Here is a 23433-nt window from a genome sequence, read left to right as displayed (position 1 = left end):
CTCCTCTCCAGTGTAATTAATCGGTTGGTCTTTGAAAAAAGCATTGAGACGGATCTTGTGAAAGAAACCAGCCACCTCTTGTCTGATCTGAAATGCATCACCTTTATGTGTTGGCACAAAAACAAAACCCTTTTGTAGGACCAATATTTCCATTTCTGTAAGTGTTCGTGCACTCAAGTTAACAATCAATTGGGTTTGAGACAGCTCCCTGGTTGTACTGTTATTCTTGTTCATGCTGCATGTTGTTGTCAACACTAGCGGTGTATTCCAATGCACCATAGTTTGTGGATTTCTTCTTTGGCCCCGTGTGAGGCACTGGCAATATGCCTATCTGGTTCATTGTGTTCAGGCATAGTGTTAGGATACCTAGGGGTCCTACACCGAGCACGGACGGACAGACATCAAAATACTATTTAAAAGTGGATTGCCTGTTCGGTCGGCACCTCCGGTTGCAGCTCTGTACTGTGACGGGGTACTGAGGGACAGGTAAGCGAGGACAAACATTGGGACGATTAAAAAACTAGAGTGTTTGTAGTTACATTTCTGCAAAAAACCTTGATGTGGAAGAGAGAATTCGGTGTGAATAATGAAGTTAGGGACAAAACACGAATTTCACTAAAGTTTTCATTAAAACGGTTGTTCCAGGTACCACTGTGGTTAAGAACCGAACTTATTGATGTGGGCCATTTGATTATATACACTTTCAGAAATGATTATGAGCTTCGATAACTAAATAATAAAGTGTAAACACACTATGAGCATTTAAACACTGCTTATTGTAGCAGTTGTTATAATTACAACCACGGTGCCCTCACAGTATATCGGTTAGTGTGGACAAAATAGAACCGTTATTTGGAGACTATCAATTTCTCTAAGTTCAAAATGTCCTAACTAGAACAAAACACGTCCTTTTGTAATTGGTTCAGTACAGTATTTTATTGGCACTCACAATAGCACCTACAACAAGGTCCACCTGTACGAAGGCTAGGTGTGATACTTGATTTTGTTCTTTACAGAGCGGGTCCCCTCTTCCCTGAACTGTTCCCGGGTAGAGGTGAGGTGACTTATCCTACTATTATGGGTAAGTTTGACTTATTCGATATGACAAGAGCAGCTACTAATAAAAGAAATAATACTAATATGCACTATATATAGAAATGTGTGATGTTTTGTTTGTCTCTTTTGTCTCTCTCATCTTACAGATATTCCCAGTAATACCTGACATCAACGCACAGGATTACTAGTGTTGTATTACCTTTTCATTTACTCACTAAATTATATGTCGCAGCAGCATTAGATAAATCATTTTGGTCCTGTAGAAAGCCAAAGATACACTATATTGATCGGATGGCTGAAACATGTCGACCTATACCTTTGAGTAGTTTTAAATCTATACTACTCTTTGCACTGCTTTTTTAATCCTGCCAGAGAGAGCAAGCCAATAAAGATATCTTTTTGGATCCATTAGGCAGTTTTAAACTCACCACTATTGTTTTATTTTCTCCTTATTTTGCGCTGCACTCTCACTACACCTAAATACTCACATATGGGAGTTTAGCATCTCTAATTAGATAGTGACTATCTCTTTAAAAAACATCCCAGAGCTCCTTCCTCACAGTGAGGAAGTTGTAGCCCTCAGTAGGACTAGGTTTTCCTACTGGGGGAGAAACCCATATGATGAAGCATGTCACCTATGGTGAGTGAGGGTTTTCGACCTTAAAGGGATCATCCCCCATTTATTGAAGAGAGATTATGAGAGATTCTATTTGCTTTAAACATATCTTTTGATGTAAATATATGATTTGTGTGCTAGTGTAGGCTCAAGGTTGTTTTGTGTTATTAATTACGATTAGAGGATATTCTCCTCATTGCTCTTTAAAATATTTCCCTTGGACCCGCCTTAACCTTGTTTGTTTTACATTGTAAATGAAAATGCCTTTTATTTTTGTTTTTGTGTTTAAAACCTGAATAAAAGTCATTGTCATTTACAATGCCAATAGCTTAAACTCACGTAAATGCGAAACCTATTGCATTGCACTTTGTGCACTTTAACCCTGTTAGCCAATCAGAAAGGGACGGTGCCTCCCCCTTTAAACATGATCACATTGGTATACTCCTTATTGGTATAATTGATTCACACATAAGTCTCTAGTATGTACCCAGAGATCTTATAAATTTCCCTGGGGGAGTTAGCAGCTTTTGAGATCTCCAGCTGATAGAATACAGCTTGAGCCGATTTTAATTGAGTCTTATATACCCTTAGTGTTGCTCTATATTCCATTTTATCTTCCAGGGCGAAATTCTTTCTCCATTTTCTCTCTACCCTCTTACAGTTCCGGGCTTTTCAATTCTGTCGTGTACCAGGGCATTTTATTGAAACCGACACGATGCACTACTTTTAGTTTAGGAAGGGTGAGATCAAGGGAGGACTCTAGCCACTTATTGAAAGCACCATTAGCTTCAGTCGGATTATCCTCCTTAATTGATGGGAGAGAATTCTTTAAGGAGGTTGCCAACTCTGCCACCGGAGGTTTTGACCAGATCCGGCCCATCTTATTGGTTGTTTTAGTCGGCTGGATGACATCAGCTGGCGTCCATGCAAATGAGAGTAACGCATGATCTGACCATGGAATGAATTGTGACTCCTTCCACTGCATGTCCGCAAGATTGGTATAGAAAATGGTTAGAGTGGAATGTTGTTGTTGTGTCTTAGATTGAAAGAAAGAAAAATTCCCTTTATGCCCTAAAGAAGTCATTGGGTGATTGTTTCCCGTGACAAAACACGTGTTGGCATTGGTTTTTGCTTTGTTGGCTACATTCTGTATGAACTTATGAATTATGAAGATTGAAAATGTGATGAAGACCCTTTGATATTTGAAGAGAAAAGAAAAAAATAAAATAAAAAGGAACTGATTTAATGAACTTTGAAAAAGAAAGAATATGACTTGGTTCTTCTTTTCTCTCAGAATTCACTAGTAACTGTTGTTTTGTGCTCGGGGACAATATATCCTTTCTCTTGTATTCTCTGTGTTGCCACAGAGGAGTTTGGAGACGTGAGTGGATGTTATTCCCTTGTTCCCTTGAGCCACTTATTTGGAAAATACTAGTTTTAGTTGGTGTTGCACAAAGTTGACCCAGCCACTAACTTGTAATTACTCTAGGGGGAATAGTTAATGTGCATTTGGCTTTAAGATAGCATATTTGGATGCATTTAACAATCCACCATGCAATCCCCGCTTTTGAAATGGGATTGCCCTTATGAGGTGGGGAGAAGGATTTTGTTCTTTCAATATAGTAGAGTACTGCTCTTTTAACGTCCAGAGTGTGAAGAGCCCGTTCTGCCACTGAGTCTGGTGGAGGGAAAAAACTGGGAGTTCAACAGACGGGTTAAGGTGGAAGGCAGAAAAGACTTTAGGTAAAAAAAATTGGGTTAGTTCTACGAACCACTTTGTTATGATGTATTTGCAAAAATGGTTCTTGTATGGTTAATGCCTGGAGTTCACTAACTCTTCTAAGAGATGTGATAGTGACTAGAAAGGCTACCTTCCAAGTGAGGAACTGTAATTCGCATTTGTGCAGAGGTTCAAATGGGAGACCCATGAGTCTGTGCAACATTTAGATTCCACACAGGAGAGGGTGGAATTATTCTTTTAAGTCCTTCCATAAATGCTTTTATAGCGGGTACTCGAAACAAAGACAAGTGTTGTCTGTTTTGGAGATAAGCTGTTATTGCAGCGAGATGTAGTCTTATAGATGTGTATGCTAGGTTACATCGTTGTAGGTGCAAGAGATAACATATAATTTTCTGAATAGAAGCATCTAGTGGATTGATTTTGTTATTTGTGCAGTAAATCAGAAATCGTTGTCACTTTTCTGCGTAGCATGCTCTGGTGGTAGGACGTTTAGCTTCTTTAATGATGTTCATGCCGTCTGGCGGGAGGTTGAGGTAGCCAAACTCTAAGACTTCAGGTGCCAGATCGCAGGGTTGAGTTGACTGGGATCTGGATGCCTTATCTCTCCATGGTTCTGAGTAAGAAGCTTGGGTGAGAGGAGTAGCTTTTGATGCAGACCTACTGATAGTTCCAAGAGGGTTGTGAACCATGGTTGTCGGGTCCATGTTGGATCATTATGAGGGAATGCTGTTTGAGTTTCCGAACCACTAACAGAATGAGCGGGAGAGGCGGAAAAGCTTAAGCAAATTTGCCTGACCAGTTCATCCACAGTGAATTGCCTTTAGACAATGGTTGTGGATACTTGGATGCGAAGCTTGGGCATTTTGCGTTTTAGTGTAGGGAGAACCGATCTATTTCTGGCTGGCTCCACATGTGAAAGAATGGAGGAAGAACTGGAGGGTGAAGTTCCCATTTGTGAATCCACTGCCTTTGACGACTGAGCAGATCTGCAATTTGAATGCGTACTCCTGAGAGGTGTTCCGCAAGGAGATAGATGTTTTGCGGAATGGCCCATCTCCATATGCTTTGAGCTAGGTGTGAAAGCTGCAGAGAGTGCCCCCCCTCGCGTTTCTGTATGTAGTACATTGCTGTCATGTTGTCTGTACAGACCAAGACAGCATTGCCTACCTGATGGAGTTTAAAGGATTTTAACGCTAGAAAAATTGCTAACAATTCCAGGTAATTTATGTGGAGTTGTTTTTGATTAGGGGTCCACATGCCCTGAATGGTAAGGTTTTGAAGATGTGCTCCCCAGCCGGTGAGCGTTGAGCCTGTTAGCACTATCTGTGGAACCTGGTCGAGGAACAGCCGCCCTTTGGAAAGATTTTGTTTGTTCCACCACTGCAGAGAGCAATGTGTGTAGCTGTCCACCAACACCAGATCTGTTAGCTGACCTTGAGCCGGGTTCCACTGAAGTGCCAAACACTCCTGTAAGGGACGCATTTGGAGTATTGCATAAGGGACGATGAGAATGCAAGAGGCCATTATCCTGATTAGCTGCATGAACACTCGAGCTGGTAATGACTGTTGAGGCTGAAAGTTGATGTTGCTTATCCTGACTGGGTTGTGTATATGCTAGAGCCTTTGAAGCATCTATTGTGGCTCCTAGATATGGTTGTGTGCTGGACGGTTGGAGGTGCGATTTGGTGAGGTTCACCGTGAAACCCAAGTCGTGAAGCAGTTGGATTGTTTTGTGTGTGTGTGTGTGTGTTGCACACAGCTGCTATGTGACTTGGCTTTTATGAGCCAGTAGTCCAGATCAGAGAACATGTGAATATGTTGTATTCGTAAGTTAGCTGCCACTACTGAGAGTCACTTGGTCAAGACTCTGGGTGCTGTAGTCACCCCGAACGGGAGGACTTTGAATTGGTAGGGTTGACCGTCCACCACAAACTTGAGATATTTCCTGAGAACGGTGTGAATGGGAACATAAAAGTAGGCGTCCTTCAAATCTAGAGTGGAAAGAAAGTCGCCTTGTTGAAACAGTGGGAGCACCTGTTGGAGAGTGACCACATGGAAGTGGTCTGACTGAATGTGAAGTTTAACGGTCGTTGGTCCAGTATTGGCCTGAGAGAGTCCTTCTTTGGATTAAAAAATAGAGGGAGTAAACTCCTGTGCCTTGATGAGACAAGGGGACTGGTTCTATTGCATGTTTTTGCAATAGAGAGAGAACCTCTTGTTTGAGAAGAATCAGATGTTCTGAGGACATTGGACGTTGTCTGGGAGGAATATTTAGGGGAGTAGAGGTGAGCTCCAGGCAATAACCATGCTGGATAATTTGTCTTACCCACTTATCTGTTGTGATGGAATTCCAGACAGGTAAGAATTGTGAGAGGCGTCCCCCGACAGGAGTGGAATGTTCGGGGGGAAGTGAAAGGAAGTCGCTGCTTTGTGGTAGGGGCTTTGTTTGTGTTGTTACTGCGACCTCTTCCCTTACTGTTGTTACCTCTGTACCCTCCTTGAAAATATCCTCTGGAGGAGGTAGTTTGATTGGGACTTTTGTATGATGAAGATGGATGCTCTGAGCCAGTAGTTTTGGATCCAGCCCTGTAACAGGAGCGACAAAATGAACCTCCAGAGGAAGGTAATTGCAAGTCCCCCACGGACTTGGCAGTCTCGGTATCCTTTTTCATCTTTTCTAAAGATGTATTGACTATGGGCCCAAAAAGATGCTCTTGGTCAAAAGGCTGATTAAGAATAGTAGATTTCACCTCCTGCTTGAATCTGTAGATTCAGAGCCAGGCGTGCCTGCGTAATAAAAGGCTGGTATAAATAGCACAAGATGGGGTATCAGCCGCATCGAGGGCACATTTGATAGATGTGTTGGTTGTTAACTTACCCTACTGTATAAGGTAGTTAGCTTTGTTCTTGTTTCAGGATGCCTTTTAGCATTGGCAGGGTGTGTGTAGACTTTTGTGAGGATTCAAATGTCTCTAATAAAAAGTCTTCTTCTAAGGGATCAGAGTGCAATTACACCCCATGGTATTGTGCAGCCCTATTAATCAAAAGCATGTGCACTCAGTATCCCAACGGGCACAACATGGACGAAGAACTGGCCATACATTTACAAGAAGTATAGATCTACCATGGGGTCGGGGTCACACACCCCAGGTAGTCTCCCATCTGCATCCTCCTGTCCATAAATTTTTTTTTGTTTCTGAACCCATCGGCACACACACATAAGGCCAACTAGTGCGGGATACTTGGGTATGTGCGACACAGTGACAATATCATTAGAACATGTTCTAACATATGATGTACAGTGCATAGTGTTATATTATTGTCTTACTGCTATAGAAACCATGTATTTTAAATTGGATTTCTTCTAATATGTGCGTTCTATTTTCTTCGATTTCTCTCTCTCACAGGAAGGAAGGGAGGGACGATGTCTCAGGCTTGCGGTACCTGTATCCTAGACATTTCTCCGTGCTTCATCTTCTGTTTTTCTCCTCACCATGACAAGTAATATACATAGATCTGTATATGAACGGTTTTTAAACACATATGTGTAATTGTGCACATTTTCACATTTTCAGTTTTGAATTTCTTTGCACTTTTATTAGGAGAATGTATTTTTTTTTTACAAATATTGGTTCATCCTCTTTACTTGCATATACAGGACAGGATAATTTAACTGTACACCCACTAACCAGGGTTGATTACAACTAGTAGTCACAATGGCATTCTTGACATCACCCACTAACACGGGATGTATTGTATAAAGCACAGGGACTTCAATGCATTGGTCCAGTCACCTTTCCTTTTTGGGTGCTTTTTACCCACGTTCATGCTCGCCTGCATACATACAGATAACTGAGTCAGATGCTCGCAGCTGGTGGCTCAAATACATTGTCACTCCAGATGTGCACATAGGACTGCATATCCCACCAGGCACTCTGTTTTAACCCCACGCATTGGAGTTTAAGAAACCCAGTCCTCGAGCCGCAACCAGACTCGCGTGCACACGTGACAGGGTGACATTACTATTTCCGCCAGACGCTGGTACTGAATACGAAAGTTTTTTATTTCCTCAGTACATGTCATCTGAATACACTTCACAATTTTATAGTATTCAGGCTACACATGTTATCCTTGATTAGAAAGTAATTTTGATGTACAAATGCGAAGGTTGTAATATACTACATGCCAAGATGGCGCCCGAGTAATGTTGATGCTGTGACACAGTCCGCTTTTCATGATCATTAACTATATTGTATTGAATGTTACTTAAGGGACGAACATTATTAATTTGTTGTGTGATCAAGCCCTTTGTATGGGCGAAATGCAACAGGATTATGACCTTAATAAACCTCTTTGTGTTGGCATAAGTATGGACCCTGTTGTTTAATTTCCGGACCCGAGTGCTCGTTGGAACGTCGTTTATGTATACAACAACATGTTTCGGCTGCGGACATCCTTGATTACGTGATCAAGGCTGTCCACATGTTGTTAGGTGAATAAACACCCTTGGAGTTGCAGTGGAGTCGCGTTTGTTTTGTGTTCTGAGAGCACTACTACTTTGGAACTTTTGGAATATATATATATATATATATATATATATATATATATATGACTTGCTTTATGGAATGCTAGTTTACAACTGTGTTTTCTATCAGCATCTGATTTGTAGAGTGAATTATATCAGTTCCAATCACTGGGTGCCCGAAACGAGTGGCTGCCGCATGACATAGATGTCAAGTAGCAAGATAGGGACAGGGGATGTCTGAGTATGTTCAAAGCAGCTTACCTACGTAACATTTTGGGGGTTTGATAGTCAGTCCGACCTAGTTTCAGCAACTCCATAGACCTCATTGACATACAGCCAACTTCTTGCAAATTATTAAAAGTATTAAAGAAATCCTTATAGATGGCTCAAAATGATCCATTGTGTTAATAATGCTACTTCGAATCCTACCAAGGCAGACTCATCCTTCCTTCCTTTCGAGGTCAGCAAATTGAATAAAATTACATAGGGTATTAAGGACATACATTATTATAGTGATTTAAACTGGCAAGGGTACATTGAAGTTATTTTTATAACTAAACCCCCCAACGGATTGTAAATCCCAGAAAAATAAAAACCACATTAGGCACATTAATCACATACTTAGAAATTGAAAATTATATGGGTGACGTAGGTACACTAAACAACTTCTGCAGGGCTATTATTCATACAAACAGACCAGGAAAAACAGAGGAAAAAGATACGAATGCAACTCCTATATAGGCAGATACGGACACAAACCCTGGTAAACACAATAGTGCTGACCTTTTATATTTGGAAGTGCTTCTTTATTCATTGGCAAGTGTGGATGTGTGAATGTGAGAATCAGTCAATCAGTAAATGAATGAATGAATGCATTACTGAGTGGACGGATACATCTGTCCATCCCCTCACTTCTAGAATTCCGAATGGCCCTTAAGACCTGGCTGTTTGAACAAGCCTCTGTGGCCTGTAAGCGCCTGGAAACCCTACCAGGTGATTAGCTGAGCTTTATAAATCCTTATTGATCGATGGTTTAATAATTGAGTAGATGAAAGCATTATTGAGTGTATGGGTTGGGTTAAGAGGGCATTGGTGGATGAATATATGCACAAATACATAATTGGACAGCTGAATGAATAAACAAGTGAGTGATAGATACAAGTCTGACAAAACGATTGCAGAGATGACTGAATATTGTGACTACAGAGTGTGTACAAGGCTGCGTCTAGGATATTTTAGTTGGCCACAGTCCTGCGGGTGCATGTGCCCCCCTTACGCAGTTCACACATTGATCCATCCACTTGCGGCTTCATTGATACATGTGCCAAGTTCAGTTGATTGCTGCTGGAATTGTGGCGATGTGCAAAAGTTACTAGTCACAAGCGACTAGATTTTTACATTATCAGTCAGGGGAATAAGTCTGATTTATATTAGTAAACCAACATTCAAAAGTTAATAAATAAATAAAAAAATACAACCAAAACCAGGTTCATGTGGAATATAAATACACTTGGACACAGGTAATCTTTATACGTACTCTGTGAGACGAGTATTCAGTTCTCCTGCATCATTCACATCAAACCACCCTATTTCCTGCCGTAATACTGCATGGAAAAATTGTCGCCTGATTTTCCGGATTTGCCGGCCGGCAGCCAATGTCCAAAATGAAATCTGAATATATGCAGCAACAAGAACGGCAGCTCCTAATCCAGAATAAATTATTGCAAATCTGTAAAAAGAAAATATGATGTAAAATACGGTTTGACAATAATTTGTCCACACTACACAACAAAATTATAAATGTTCCGACAGGACTTACAGTTCTTATTTTAAATTTCAAAGTATCTTATTAAATTTAGAGAAAAGGCATAAAATCAGATGATATTTGCAATACAGTCAAAGGGTATGAAAGTGCAGATTACACACAAATTGCTATTGGCTTACATACAGTAGTGGTTACGTGAGGATGATCATTGAATATGAGAACAAATCAGGCCCAGAAGGATTACAATCTAAACAGTACCTGCAGTATAACTAGAAGGGTATGTGAGCTTTAGGCACAAAATGTATTGTAATTTGTATGAATGGGATTTAATAGGAAAATTCAGTTCCAAGGAATATCGCAACATGTGTATCGCCTACAGGATTTATACTTCTGCTATGTATGGCTCTCATAGAGTGCCTCTATAGCTTATTTCACTTTCTAAATCTCATAACCCACTGATGACAAAAATGGTAACCTACTGTTGTGATGTCATAAGTGCCTTCCAGGCCAGGCTGACAGGTCTCCCTAAGATGCTGTCAGTCCATCGCAGCACTGCTTGTTTGCTGTGAGTGAAAGCACAACTGCAGGAGGGGAAAGGGAGGCAGGGAAGCTATGGGGGTTGTTTAAGGATGGCAGGTAAGTTTTTTTGTTTTTGACCTTTGGGATAGTATACATTTTAGAGGCCATGTTGTGTATGGCTCTCCCATTACCCCCTGCCACTATGCAGCAGTTGCAGGCATGGGCAGACGATTTGGGGAAATGCATAACATGAAATTATAGATAGGTAAAAAGTGAGTTACAGGCTGTATTTCACCTTGGGGTTCTGAGTGACATCATAGACAATCAAGCGTCACTCTCATTGTCCGTTTGATGTCATTCAGAACCCCTCGTCAAAAACATCCCCATAATTCACACTTACACATCTATAAATCTGTATATCACATACTGTGACAAATGGCAAGCTTCATAAAAGACAAAGAAAGAGCATTACTGGCAATCAGTATAAAATGGTGGTAAGGGTGAGAATTACTGGAAAAGGCAAGCACTTCTTGTTCATGTGTATAATGTACTCATTACATTTGTAAAATATAAATTGTAAAATAGCGCATGCATCACTTTTTGTGTTGCCAATCACTCGAACTTTCAGGTCTCTTGGTATTTAGATGTATATGCAGATCAAAGTGAACTATATACCAATTCACTGAAAGGGGCTATAGTAAGGCAACCCTCGAACAAGCAAAGGATAAAGCCAAGAAAGTGTCACAAGAGCCCCTGCTCTTTGCCCAAGATAGAAAGCTAAAGAAAATAGGAAAGGAGAAAGAAAGGGATACACCCAGAATGATCACAGGGTACAATACATATCACCCTAAAGTCTGACAGATTTTAACAAGGCACTAGCACCTGATAGGAGCGATTTGAGCAGAATAGCAAAACATATGTGCCAGGAACTAGTGATGAGCAGTCCAGAGGTGTAAAGAACAAACACTTGGTTACAATGGAGTCCAGGATTTCACCGTACGCGTACCTCCGCTTAGGCACGCGTACGGTGCGCGCACCCCGCGATTTAAAAAAAAATAATGATAATTTTCTGGGGCCTTGGGGGTCCTTGTGGGACCCCCTGAGCAGGCCTAGGGGGCAGGGTGCTTCTACCCTGCCCCCTTTTTGAGTTCCACACGTTTGTTTTTCCGCTTTCCTGTGCCTCAGTCTACCGAGGCACAAGATGGCTGCCAACAATTTCTGTTTTGGAGTGTTGACAGACATTGAAAGCCAATCAGCATGCAGCTCGCGCACGCGAAGGTCCGCGCACCGTACGCGCACGTACGCGGACCCGTGCACGTACGGTGTGCGCTTATAGATATATACATTTTTTTCAAATTCGAATTTCTCAGCACCTACTGGAGGGATTTACACCATTTAAACAAAAGGGCGTACTACGTACCAGTCCCTACCATTTTGCCAAATTTGGTGTAATTCTGTTCAGCCGTTCGGGCTGTAGCCGTGTCTAATCGTCCTATGGAAAATACCATGGGGAAAACACGTTTTGGGACCCCCCTTTTTTCTCAGCCCCAAAAACTTTCAGGGAAGGAGCGGAGCGTAACGAGCCATCTTCTTTATGTGAAATTCGTGAAGATTCATCAACCGGCACCAAAGTTATTCCCAATAGAATGTTGCGGATTTCCTATGGAAACTAGGTCCTAACTATATATACCCACTGGCGACCGCCAGTAGGTAATATATATATATGGAACAAATGGTTCTCCGCTCGCACAGAAAAGATCCAGCACTCTGTGAAATAATTTTATCTTGCTTCTTTATTTGTAAAGTAACGGCAACATCTACGCGTTTCGACAGCTGCCTGCTGTCTTGTTCACGATGTATGGCACCTTTTTCCAAGCATCTTTAAATAAAAATCAACAATATGTCATGAACAGCAACCTAGGACACACAAAACCAGCACTTTTAGATCCAGTTTGTTCCTTACATTGTAGGGGCGACCTTTTTACGCGTTTTTTGCGTTAATATCACACTTTTTATATACAGATTTAACTAATTCTATTGCGAGTGAATGTTTTAACCTCTTTTGAACATACTTCATGACTATTTTAGCATTTACATAGTGGTTTGCAATGCAAGACTACTTCATCACTTCACTGCTGAATAGTTCATATTCATATGCATGCTATTTAAATCGCTTTTCATGTTTTATGGTCACCTCATACAAAGATAATTCTCCGAATGGTACTTATCCTAAGCATTTTTTCCCATACTAGAATTCATCATATGTGAATATTCCTTTCTTTCATTCCAGTGCAAGTGCTTATACTCTTCTGTATTTTAAACAATTCTAATATTTTTCAGAATATTCCATGATAAAAGATGTATACATATTAAAATTCATATATATACAATATACCATGTGCAAAATTATTCCGTTTTATAAAGTGCAAGTGCTTTATAAGGTGCTAATACTAGTGCCTCAGTATTATATACCCTATCACTCCTTTCAGTACTTTGTATACAAAGTGCAAATGCAATAAATAATCTAAAAACAATATATTATAAGATTCATATGATTATTTTCAAACTAATTTAATTCACAATTATGATCTATTCCCATTATTCCTAAAAACGCCTAGAATAAAAACATATTTTGCCTTTCGGTGCCTAAAGTCCTATGATTCCCTGTGTACAAAAATATAAAAAGACATTTTTAAAAGAAACTTGTCATAGTGTAGTGGTTCGGTAACTCTTCTTAGTCCAGGCATGTGAATAAGTCTTCATCTATGTTTAAATCATTTGGTTCTTTACTGTCTATCTCCAGGAAATAATATGTTTTTAACCTTCGGAGTTCCTTTTCCCTGTTCCCTCCTCTTTTTCTCGTCGGGATTTCTACAATACAACTGTGCTGTAGGAGAACAGGGTCGCTATGATGAAGTCTTTCAAAATGCCTGGCAGGCCGGTATGTTCTATCCTTGTTTACAATTGCTCTCCGGTGCTGTAATATTCTTTTATAGGCAGGTAAGCGGTGCTGTAATATTCTTTTATAGGCAGGTAAGGTAGTGCTTCCTATATATACCTTTTCACAGGGCCACCTTAGCATGTAGACCACAAAACTGGATGTGCATATCAAGAAGCCCGTGATATTGATGGTTTTGATAAAAGGTGTTCTAAAACTCGTTAAATTTACTACACTCTGAAACACCTTGCATTTGAAACACTTTTCAAAAGCCATTTTTCTTTGGAGCCACGTAAGAGTTCCTTCTTTTTCTTTATGCTCTTTATGCTCACTTATTACTATACCGTCTTTAATGATTTTGATTTCTTATATGTTATTTCTGGATGTATTCTTTCTATTTTTGGGCCTAATACCCCTTTTATGAGATACTAATGCTTATTTAAAATGGCTCTCACATCCTTGTGTCTCTTATTAAAAGTTGTGAAAAATCTTTGAGTTTCTTTACAGTTTTGTTTTGTCTTTTATAGCTCTGTTCTATATGGTTCAAATAGTGCTTTTTCCCTGTCTAGTTTCCTTGCCTTCATAGAGGCTCCCTTTACAATTTCAAGTGAATACCCTCTTTGTAGGAAGCGGCTGGTCATTTCCTGTTCTGTTTTTTCATATTTCACCTCACTACTGCATGCCCTTTGTGCTCTATAAAACTCCCCAAAAAGTATGCATCTAATAAGTGGTGCAGGATGGGAGCTTCTTGCATGCAGGATTGTGTTCCCAGCTGTGGGTTTACAGAACACAGTGGTTTCTAACCTGTCACCCTCTACTCTGATTCTTATATCAAGGAAATCTATATGGGTTTTGTATGGTGTTCTACAAATTTCAAGTTTAGATTATTTGAGTTAAGGTCCATGACGTTATCAGATATTTCTGTTTCCGCACCCTGCCACAGTACAAAAACATCATCTATGAACCAAAAACATAATAGGACATTATTGGTCCATTGATCCAGTTCAGCACCTCTGAGCATCTGCTCCTCCCACCAGCCAAGATGAAGATTAGCATAACTGGGTCCTAAGCAGGAGCCAATGGCCGTACCCTGTTCCTGCTGGAACAGATATTTTTCAAACCCAAAAATAGTTCATATATACAAATATATATTTATATATATACATATATATATATATATATATATATATATATATATATATACATATATATATATATATATATATATATATATTATATATATATATATATATATATATATAGATTCGCAAAAACTCCAAACACCACTTCCAGGTCAACCAGCGTCAGACCGGCGAGGGAACATAGGAGACGGACCACAGAATGCGCTGCACAGGATCTTTATTTGCAGAGAAGCCGGTAAGCCAGAGGGCACTACGCGTTTCGGGCTGGGAAAGCCCTTGTTCACATGCCATATATATATATATATATAGATATATATATGAGTCCCAGCCTGTCAGTGAGTGACAGGCAGCAGCAGGGTGCAGACCTTGCAGCGCCACAGCAGACAGTCGAATGTAAAACTCTCCAATAATCCAAACTCAAGTGAGTAGCAGGTTCAAAACGTTTATTATGAGGTAACGCGTTTCACTCCACTGGGGAGCTTGATCACAATATATATATTGTGCTTCCTTGACATAGAGGTTTATGTACATGAAGGTAAACTAGCGACACGATTATACAGAAAGCCAACTGCAGGCAATACTATTTTGCACGCGGCAAGTCAGCACCCACATCACTTGATACAAAGCATCCCCTTTGGGGAGATGCTTCGCATCAAAAGAATTTGCAGTGATGAGAGGGAGTGCACTAGAGCTATGGATGAAAGTCGTTTGCGCTTTTTGGCACGTGGATATTCAGCTAGAACGGTCATTAGGGCCAATCGAGCGAGCCAATAATCTGACTAGGGCAGAGATACTAGTGCCTAAATCTAAGAATGACACTGAGTCAGATGTAGCATCCAAAGATAGCTCTAGAGTCGTGGTTACCTACAACCAGCAACACAGGGAAATCAGGCGGATTTTCAGCCGCAACTGGAACCTGGTAACGGGGGATCCCGTCATTGGGGGTTCAGTGGGCAGAAGGCCAGAGTTTTCCTTCAGGAAATCTACCTCCATGTCAGACAGGCTAGTGAAAAATCATTTGGAACTCCCGACATCCAAGACCTTTATGAATTTGAAGAAAGGTTTTTTGAAATGTTCCAGCTGTAAAGCCTGTAAAAACGGATGCAACACAACACGCTACCTCATTCCTTTCAAGGAGGATCCAGTTCTGATAACTAAACAGTTATCTTGCAAAACGGAGTTTGCCGTTTATGTGCTGCAGTGCCCCTGTGAACTTAGGTATGTAGGGAGTACCCGGCTGCCGGTTCACAGGAGAATACTGCAGCACTTGAGGGCAATCACCAATAATGAACAAGCCTACCCTGTGGCACGCCATTTTCAGGCGGTACATGGGAGTGATCCCAAACATCTTACCTATTTTGTTATAGATTGTGTGCCACCCCTGAAGAGAGGGGGAAATAGGGATGGGCTGCTCAGGGTACTTGAAACTAGGTACATTTTGGAACTTAACAGTCGTGCCCCTGGAGGTCTTAACGCCAGTGAGGACCTATACACTTGTTTATAGTTCCAATCATAAAAGATGTTGTACCTATACCAGAGCTGGAATCAACTATACTGTTTGGTTATGACAGTGGACTATTCTAAATACATAAAATATGAAATTTACAGTCAATAGAATTGTTTTGCATTTTCGGTTGCTGCTGTATATTAACATCTGTCAGATTGATGAATATTGAATAGGGAGGGGCTCTTCCCTTTTTTTAAAACACTGAGATACTTGCACTCAATCACTTTCAATATATTCTTTATTTGCAATTTTTGCGATGATGGCTGCTCCTTGTTACAGTATGGGAATTTGATATTTTCAAATTTGTGTGTTCATATGTGGTCTTTGTTTACATACAGCACATGACACTTTACTGGAAATTCCCACTTGGGATATATTCTTTGAACGTTCTTTCAAAAAGGGTTTGTGAAACACTGTCCTCTTGTAAATCATAAAGATCAACAATGGTTTTTAATGAATTATATATTTATATATTTATATGTATATATTTATGAAGTTCTTTTGTACATGCTATTTATTTGCGTATTTGCACATGTATATACTTCGGTTTACTTACCCACCATGGGTTATATTCAAGATGGAACTGGACTATACAAAATAGCTGTAGTCCTTCTGTTGTTTCCATGTACCCTTTTGAAGGAATGCTATGTCTATAATGTGGTAGTTATAATTTAGTCCACCTTTTGTGTCAATGATTAGATGGATAAAATCCCATGTAACTTTGCGATCACATCATGTGATCAAGACAGTGGATACTGTCGAAACGCGTAATGGCGGGCATGCTGAGCGAGATTGAGCTGAAATAAACACACATGTTTGGCACCATTCCTGGGTTCCTCTCTTCGTTTTTCCAGAGCTGTGCAGGATTTGGCAGTCTTGTGGATTTGGGACGAGTTTTCTTGAATATATATATATATATATATATATATATATATATATATATATATATATATATATATATATATATATATATATATATATATATATGTATATATTCACTGAGAAAACATAGGTTTCAGGCACGTTATAGTTAGGAATTAGCATATAAAAAACCTTAGAAATTCACTAAAAAAAACAAAGGTTTCAGAGACATTCTAGTAAGTTGAACTTTTGACTCATATAAAACCAAAGAAATTTGCCTGTTATAGTTAGTTGAGCTAACTATAACTTGAGCGCCCGCAATGCATTGCTGATGATGTCACATATTACATTACTCATGACATGGTCTGTGACATCACTGATTACATCTCAAATGACATCACTGATGTCACTGATTGTCATTTTAGAAAACTGCACTCCCATACCGGTAGAGTACCAAGCTCCATCAACACATGAATCCTATCCGTCATATTGCTAAACTCGTAAATCATGCGCATTTCGTATTCAACGAGTTTGTGGCACTGCGTTCCGTGTAACATCAAATACACATGAAGTCACCCGAGGTGCTAATTTGGTATTCGACGGGTACGCAGTATCAAGCCACGCGTTACGTCATGTACGTATGGTGTCACGCGCGTTGCGTATGCAACGAGTACACGCTGCCAGGCCCTTTGTTATGTCACAGACGTATAGTGTTGTGCTGGGTACGCCATTCCCTCATTTTTTTTTGTCTCAAAAGTATATCTAAATAACTTTAAACAGTATATGAGAGCAAGCGATAATCTAAAATATTTTAAACATTTATATATTTCTAACTGTAATAAACTTATATTATGATAAATATATTTTGTCAAAATAGCGTCGGGTGCGGGTGCGGCCTCCTTGCGCGCTCGTTGTGCGATTGCCATGTGACCTTAAAAAAAAGCATTTGATTGCTTCATAACATTTTCCATTGTAACAATTGGACGACCCCACTCATTTTAGTCATTCTCTCTACATGGTTTGATGCGAGACACCTCTTCTGCCTAGAAAGCTGTTTTGAAAAGTGTTTTAGTGTATACACATATCTTATACTACACACAACATGCAACGATCATATTGATCAATATTCATAGTCTGTACATTAGCCTTCCATGTGTGATTGACATGCATCTCAAACGTTCCACCAAAAAACAAATGTGTCTGCGGGGGCCTCAGGATTCAAGGGGGCTTATTCCCCAGACTTAAAACACGCCACGGGGCGCGTTTACACAGTGGTGAAGGTAGGGGGCGGGCCTGAGGTGATATGTGTGCAAACACGCCCTGTGGCGTGTTTTAAGTTGGGGAATTAATTCCTATTCAATCCAGAGGTCCCCTAAGGGCCATGTAGACCACCAGGTACCTCCAGTGAGTGCCACCGAGCTGGCTCATACGGGGGGTACCTGGTGGGCTAGTTGATCCCCAGGGGACCAAAGGATTGAAGAGGAATTAATTCCTCAACTTAAAACGCGCCACAGGTCGTGTTTGCACACATGTCACCTCAGGCCCCGCCCCCTTCCTTCACCATTGTACAAATATCAGCTGAACTAAGAATTCCCACTTACTTACCTGTTATCAGGAGAGAACCCAGTGCTGCATCTTTTAGGCCTGCACTGACCCTGAAAAGTAATTCAAAACATACTTACTAGTAACTTGTATTTACTTCCGTAGGAATCCATTGTGTGGTTTTCAGCAGAAAAGTTTCTAAGTGTCGATTTTTGAAACGTAAAAATATTCCCCGGGGCTGGGGGTTCCTGAGAGCCTCCCACCCATTTTAAACAAGCCCCGGGGGTGGTGGTCCCGGGGGCTGCGGGGGGGCCCGTGAGCCCCCTCATATATTAAGTGAGAGCCCCGGGGTGGGGGTCAGGGGGTCTCATTTTGCAACTTTTTGGGGGTTTCTTGTGCCTCGGTTCTACCGAGGCACTAGATGGCTGCCAACACTTCCAGATTTTGAGTGTTGACAGCCAATTAAAATACAGCTTGTGTACGCTTAGGCTGCGCTTAGGGTACTCGGACCCTATGAGGCCATAGATATATATATATATATATACGTTTAAATGTCATTTTCTCAGGAACTACTGAATGGATTTACACCATTTAAGCAAAGGCACGAGTCTGAACTAAAGACTACCTCTTTGCCAAATTTGGTGTAATTCCGTTCAGCAGTTCGGGCTCTAGCTGCGGCTAAAGGTGCTATAGGAAATTGCATGGGGAAAACGCGTTTTGGGACCCCCTTTTTTCTCTTCCCTCGCTTGACGAATCACCGTGAAACTTTCAGGATAGGAGCTGGCCAAAAGTTTTGAAAATCTCCTGAAGATTCGTCAATCGGTGCCAAAGTTATTCCAAATAGAAAGTTGCAGATTTTCTATGGATAATAGTTCCTAACTATATCTACCCACTGGCAACCTCCAGTAGGTAAAATATATATATATATATATATATATATTATATATATATATATATATATATATATATATATATATATATATATAAATATATATATATATATATATATATATATATATATATATATATATATATATATATTACCTACTGGCTTACGCCAGTAGGTATATATAGTTAGGATTTTTTGTCTATGGAACTTTTGAAAATTCTATGTCTAATAACTTTGGCGTTTGTGGACGGAATCGGCTGAAATTTTCAGGAAAATGGCACATTTTGTTTCTGAGCAGCCCCCGAAAATTTGTATATATATATATATATATATATATATATACATATATATATATATATATATATATATATATATGTATATATATTCACTGAAAAAACCATAGGTTCACACCAGCTATAGTTAGGTGGAAATTTTACTCGCATAAAACCATTGAAATTCCCACGTCATAGTTAGTTGGACTCACTATAACTTGCACGTGCAATGCACTGCTGATGACGTCACATATTACATCACTCATGACATGGTCAGTGACATCACTCATGACATCACTGATGACATCTCAAATGACATCACTGATGACAACATCCTTGTGACAAAGTGGCAGACCTCCTATCAGCATAAAATAACCTTTGACACACACATTCAAAAATAGAAACTAACATTTTCTTAAAAAAGGAGAAACCAATACCAATTACAACAACTTATTAGGTAATTCCAACATCTACATACACATACACTCATTCACCAACAGTTCTATATAGTCACTCATGCATGTACTTACTCATCATATGTACTCATACACCTATACATCCTGTTACACACTAATGCTCATCCATATAGTTACTCACACACAAATTCACACATGCAAATAAACTATCAAAAAACCATTTACTTGATTATACTGCTATATACACACCACTACACATACTTCTACAGAAACGGAAACATATTTACTCTCTTAAACAATCAATTATAAAAACACATACTCACTAACCCACCCATACACACAATCATCCACCCATACAGTCTTGCACACATGTTGTCTTTAAAATACATACAAATAGTGAGTCACTCATTCATGCATCTGTGCTCTAAGTAATATCCCCCACCGAACCATACAGACACTGATACTGATACTCAAAAAAACAACTAATAACCCATATACACACTCATGTAGCTACTCACCAACACATGCAGCCACTTATACACAAAGTGAGACACAGATACAGATATTTAAATATTTAAACATTACTCGCTAATATATGTATTCACTAAGATACATTTAATAAGTCAGTTAACCAATCAATTTTACACAAAAAAAACATCCATTTAGACATTTATTTACCCATTTATTCTTCCATCAACCTTTAGATATACATATATAAAAAATATTAATTTTCCGAAAGATACACATTCACTGGATGATGTCATCAGTGATGTCATTTGAGATGTCATCAGTGATGTCATGAGTGATGTCACTGACCATGTCATGAGTGATGTAATATGTGACGTCATCAGCAGTGCATTGCACGAGCAAGTTATAGTGAGTCCAACTAACTATAACGTGGGAATTTCAATGGTTTTATGCGAGTAAAATTTCCACCTAACTATAACTGGTGTGAAACCTATGGTTTTTTCAGTGAATTTAGTAGGTTTTTTAAATGCTAATTCCTAACTATAACTGGCGTGAAACCTATGGTTTTTTCAGTGAATATATATATATATATATATATATATATATATATATATATAATTCAATTGCAGGTAGCCCAAGTGAAGCAAAACCACTCGAAGTTTGAATAAGCACATTTATTTGCATCCATTTCACAGCTGCTTCAGGCAGCTAGCAGAGCCGTCTTCTGACATGAAAGCCTGACGCGTTTCAGGAGTTAATCCTTTCATCAGAGGCAAATGTTCATGAAGGTTTGAAAGGCAGTTTTGGGTCACATCTGATATCACTCTCACCTGCCACAGTGGGCGTGGCTTTTTCGCACTGCATCCTGTGCTTTGTAGTCCGTTGACCCTCTTACCACAGTGGGGCTGCTCTTCAACCTTACACTTTGAACCAATGTTTGTTATCCAAGTGGAGTGATCCAAGTGCAGGCTCTGAGCTGGGGCTTGCAAACAACGGAACGAAGACAAGAGCAGCTCCAATACAGGTGGGGCTGCCTTGCGCACGATTTCACGGCTGCAAAAACGCAATTGGAGGGCTTCCAGCGCACTCTCCACTCCACTTGGTGAACACTTGATTCCATTTGCAAGGACTGGTGAGTGGTCCCACTGGGGGAAGAAGGTCAGCGTACTACAAAGCACAGAATGATTTGCGGTGTAGCCATGCCCACTGTGGCAGGTGACATTGATTATAAGAGCAGACGCTGCCTGAAATCTGCTCCTCCAGCCCTTCACGAACAATGCCTCTGAAGAAAGGACTGATTCCTGAAACGCGTCAGGCTTTACATGTTTGAAGATTGCTCTGAAAGCATCCAAGGAGCGAGCTGTGAAATGGATCCAAAATAAACGTGCTGAATTGAACTTCGTGTGGCTGTGCTTCAATGGGGCTTCCTGTGTTTGAATTTGATGTATATCGGCTGTTGCCCAGCCGAGAAGCGAGGCCCACCTTGTTAGGGTGCGTGCAGGCTCTGAGCTGGGGCTTGCAAACAACGGAACGAAGACAAGAACAGCTCCAATACAGGTGGTGCTGCCTTGCGCACGATTTCACGGCTGCAAAAACTCAATTGGAGGGCTTCCAGCGCACTCTCCACTCCACTTGGTGAACACTTGATTCCATTTGCAAGGACTGGTGAGTGGCCCCACTGGGGGAAGAAGGTCAGCGTACTACAAAGCACAGAATGCTTTGCGGTGTAGCCACGCCCACTGTGGCAGGTGACATTGATTATAAGAGCAGACGCTGCCTGAAATCTGCTCCTCCAGCCCTTCACGAACAATGCCTCTGAAGAAAGGACTGATTCCTGAAACGCGTCAGGCTTTACATGTTTGAAGATTGCTCTGAAAGCATCCAAGGAGCGAGCTGTGAAATGGATCCAAAATAAACGTGCTGAATTGAACTTCGTGTGGCTGTGCTTCAATGGGGCTTCCTGTGTTTGAATTTTATATATATATAATATATATATATATATATATATATATATATATATATATATATATATATATATAACATTTCTATGGCAAAATGAAACTCCTCATTTTGTTCCTTTTCACATTAAATGTATTAAGTGTTACCACTTTATTCCAATCAAGATGACTTCAGGTGTGCCATACTTTTGTCATAAGTAAGACTGTTAGCGTTCTAGTTGTTCTTTAGAACACTCTGGCACATTCTGTCATTGGGCTATAGTTGGGCTACATCTGGCTGATATTTGGGCTACATTTGGGCTCTTTTATCTCTGGTGGCCATCTTGGGAGACTGCATTTCAGAATTGTTTTAATGAAATATAAGAGGATTTGAGAAGTCACTCAAAATGTGCCCTAATTTTTCTTTCTTCAGCACTAATCATAATTTCTATGGCAAAATGAACCCACTCATTTTGTTCCTTTGCAAATTAAATGTTTTAAGTGTTAACACTTTATTCCAATCAAGATGACTTCAGGTGTGCTATACTTTTGTCATAAGTAAGACTGTTAGCGCTCTAGTGGTTCTTTAGAACACTCTGGGACATTCTGTCATTGGGCTATAGTTGGGCTACATCTGGCTGATATTTGGGCTACATTTGTTTTTTTTGTCTTTGGTGGCCATCTTTGAACTACATTGGGCTACATTGGGCTACAGTGCGCTACATTTGGGCTCTAACATATATATAGCCCAATGTAGCCCAATATATATTTTTTCAAAGTTATTTTTCGTAAAAACCACTGGAGCACATATCTTGAGACATAGCAAAGGCACATCGGGCTACCAGTCCCTACAATTTTGCCAAGTTTGGTACAAATCCATTCAGCCGTTCGGGCTAAAAGTGAATTTGACCGCCCTATGGAAATGAACATGGGGAAAACACGTTCTGGGACCCCCCTTTTATCTCGGCCCCCGCTTGACGAATCCCCCCCAAACTTTCAGGGAAGGACCGGAGTTCCCCGAGGCAAATTTGAGGAAATTTTCAGGCAGATTCGTCAACAGACGCCAAAGTTATTCACAATAGACCGCCAGTAGGTTATATATATATATATATATATATATATATATATATATATATATATATATATATATATATATATATATATATATATATATATATATATATATATATATATATATATATATATATTACCTACTGGCGGTCGCCAGTAGGTATAGTT

The 23433-nt window shown here is 40.0% G+C and overlaps 1 protein-coding gene across 2 annotated transcripts in view; it reads right to left on the bottom strand.

Annotated features, from left to right (window-relative positions):
• The window catches only part of LOC147688904 (ATP-dependent translocase ABCB1-like), a 509764-nt gene that overhangs the window by 353248 nt on the left and 133083 nt on the right, over positions 1–23433 (bottom strand). For both annotated transcript variants that reach the window (XM_086941799.1, XM_086941800.1), the window contains exon 6: positions 9476–9667. In XM_086941799.1, the coding sequence (XP_086797925.1) occupies positions 9476–9667 (192 nt within the window). The remainder of the gene's footprint in view (positions 1–9475; positions 9668–23433) is intronic.

This window comes from Lissotriton vulgaris, chromosome 10 (genome assembly GCF_964263255.1).
Source record: "Lissotriton vulgaris chromosome 10, aLisVul1.2, whole genome shotgun sequence".
Taxonomy (NCBI): domain Eukaryota; kingdom Metazoa; phylum Chordata; class Amphibia; order Caudata; family Salamandridae; genus Lissotriton; species Lissotriton vulgaris.
The sequence above is the reverse complement of the archived record's forward strand: the minus strand, read 5'-3'. Positions and strand labels throughout refer to the sequence as shown.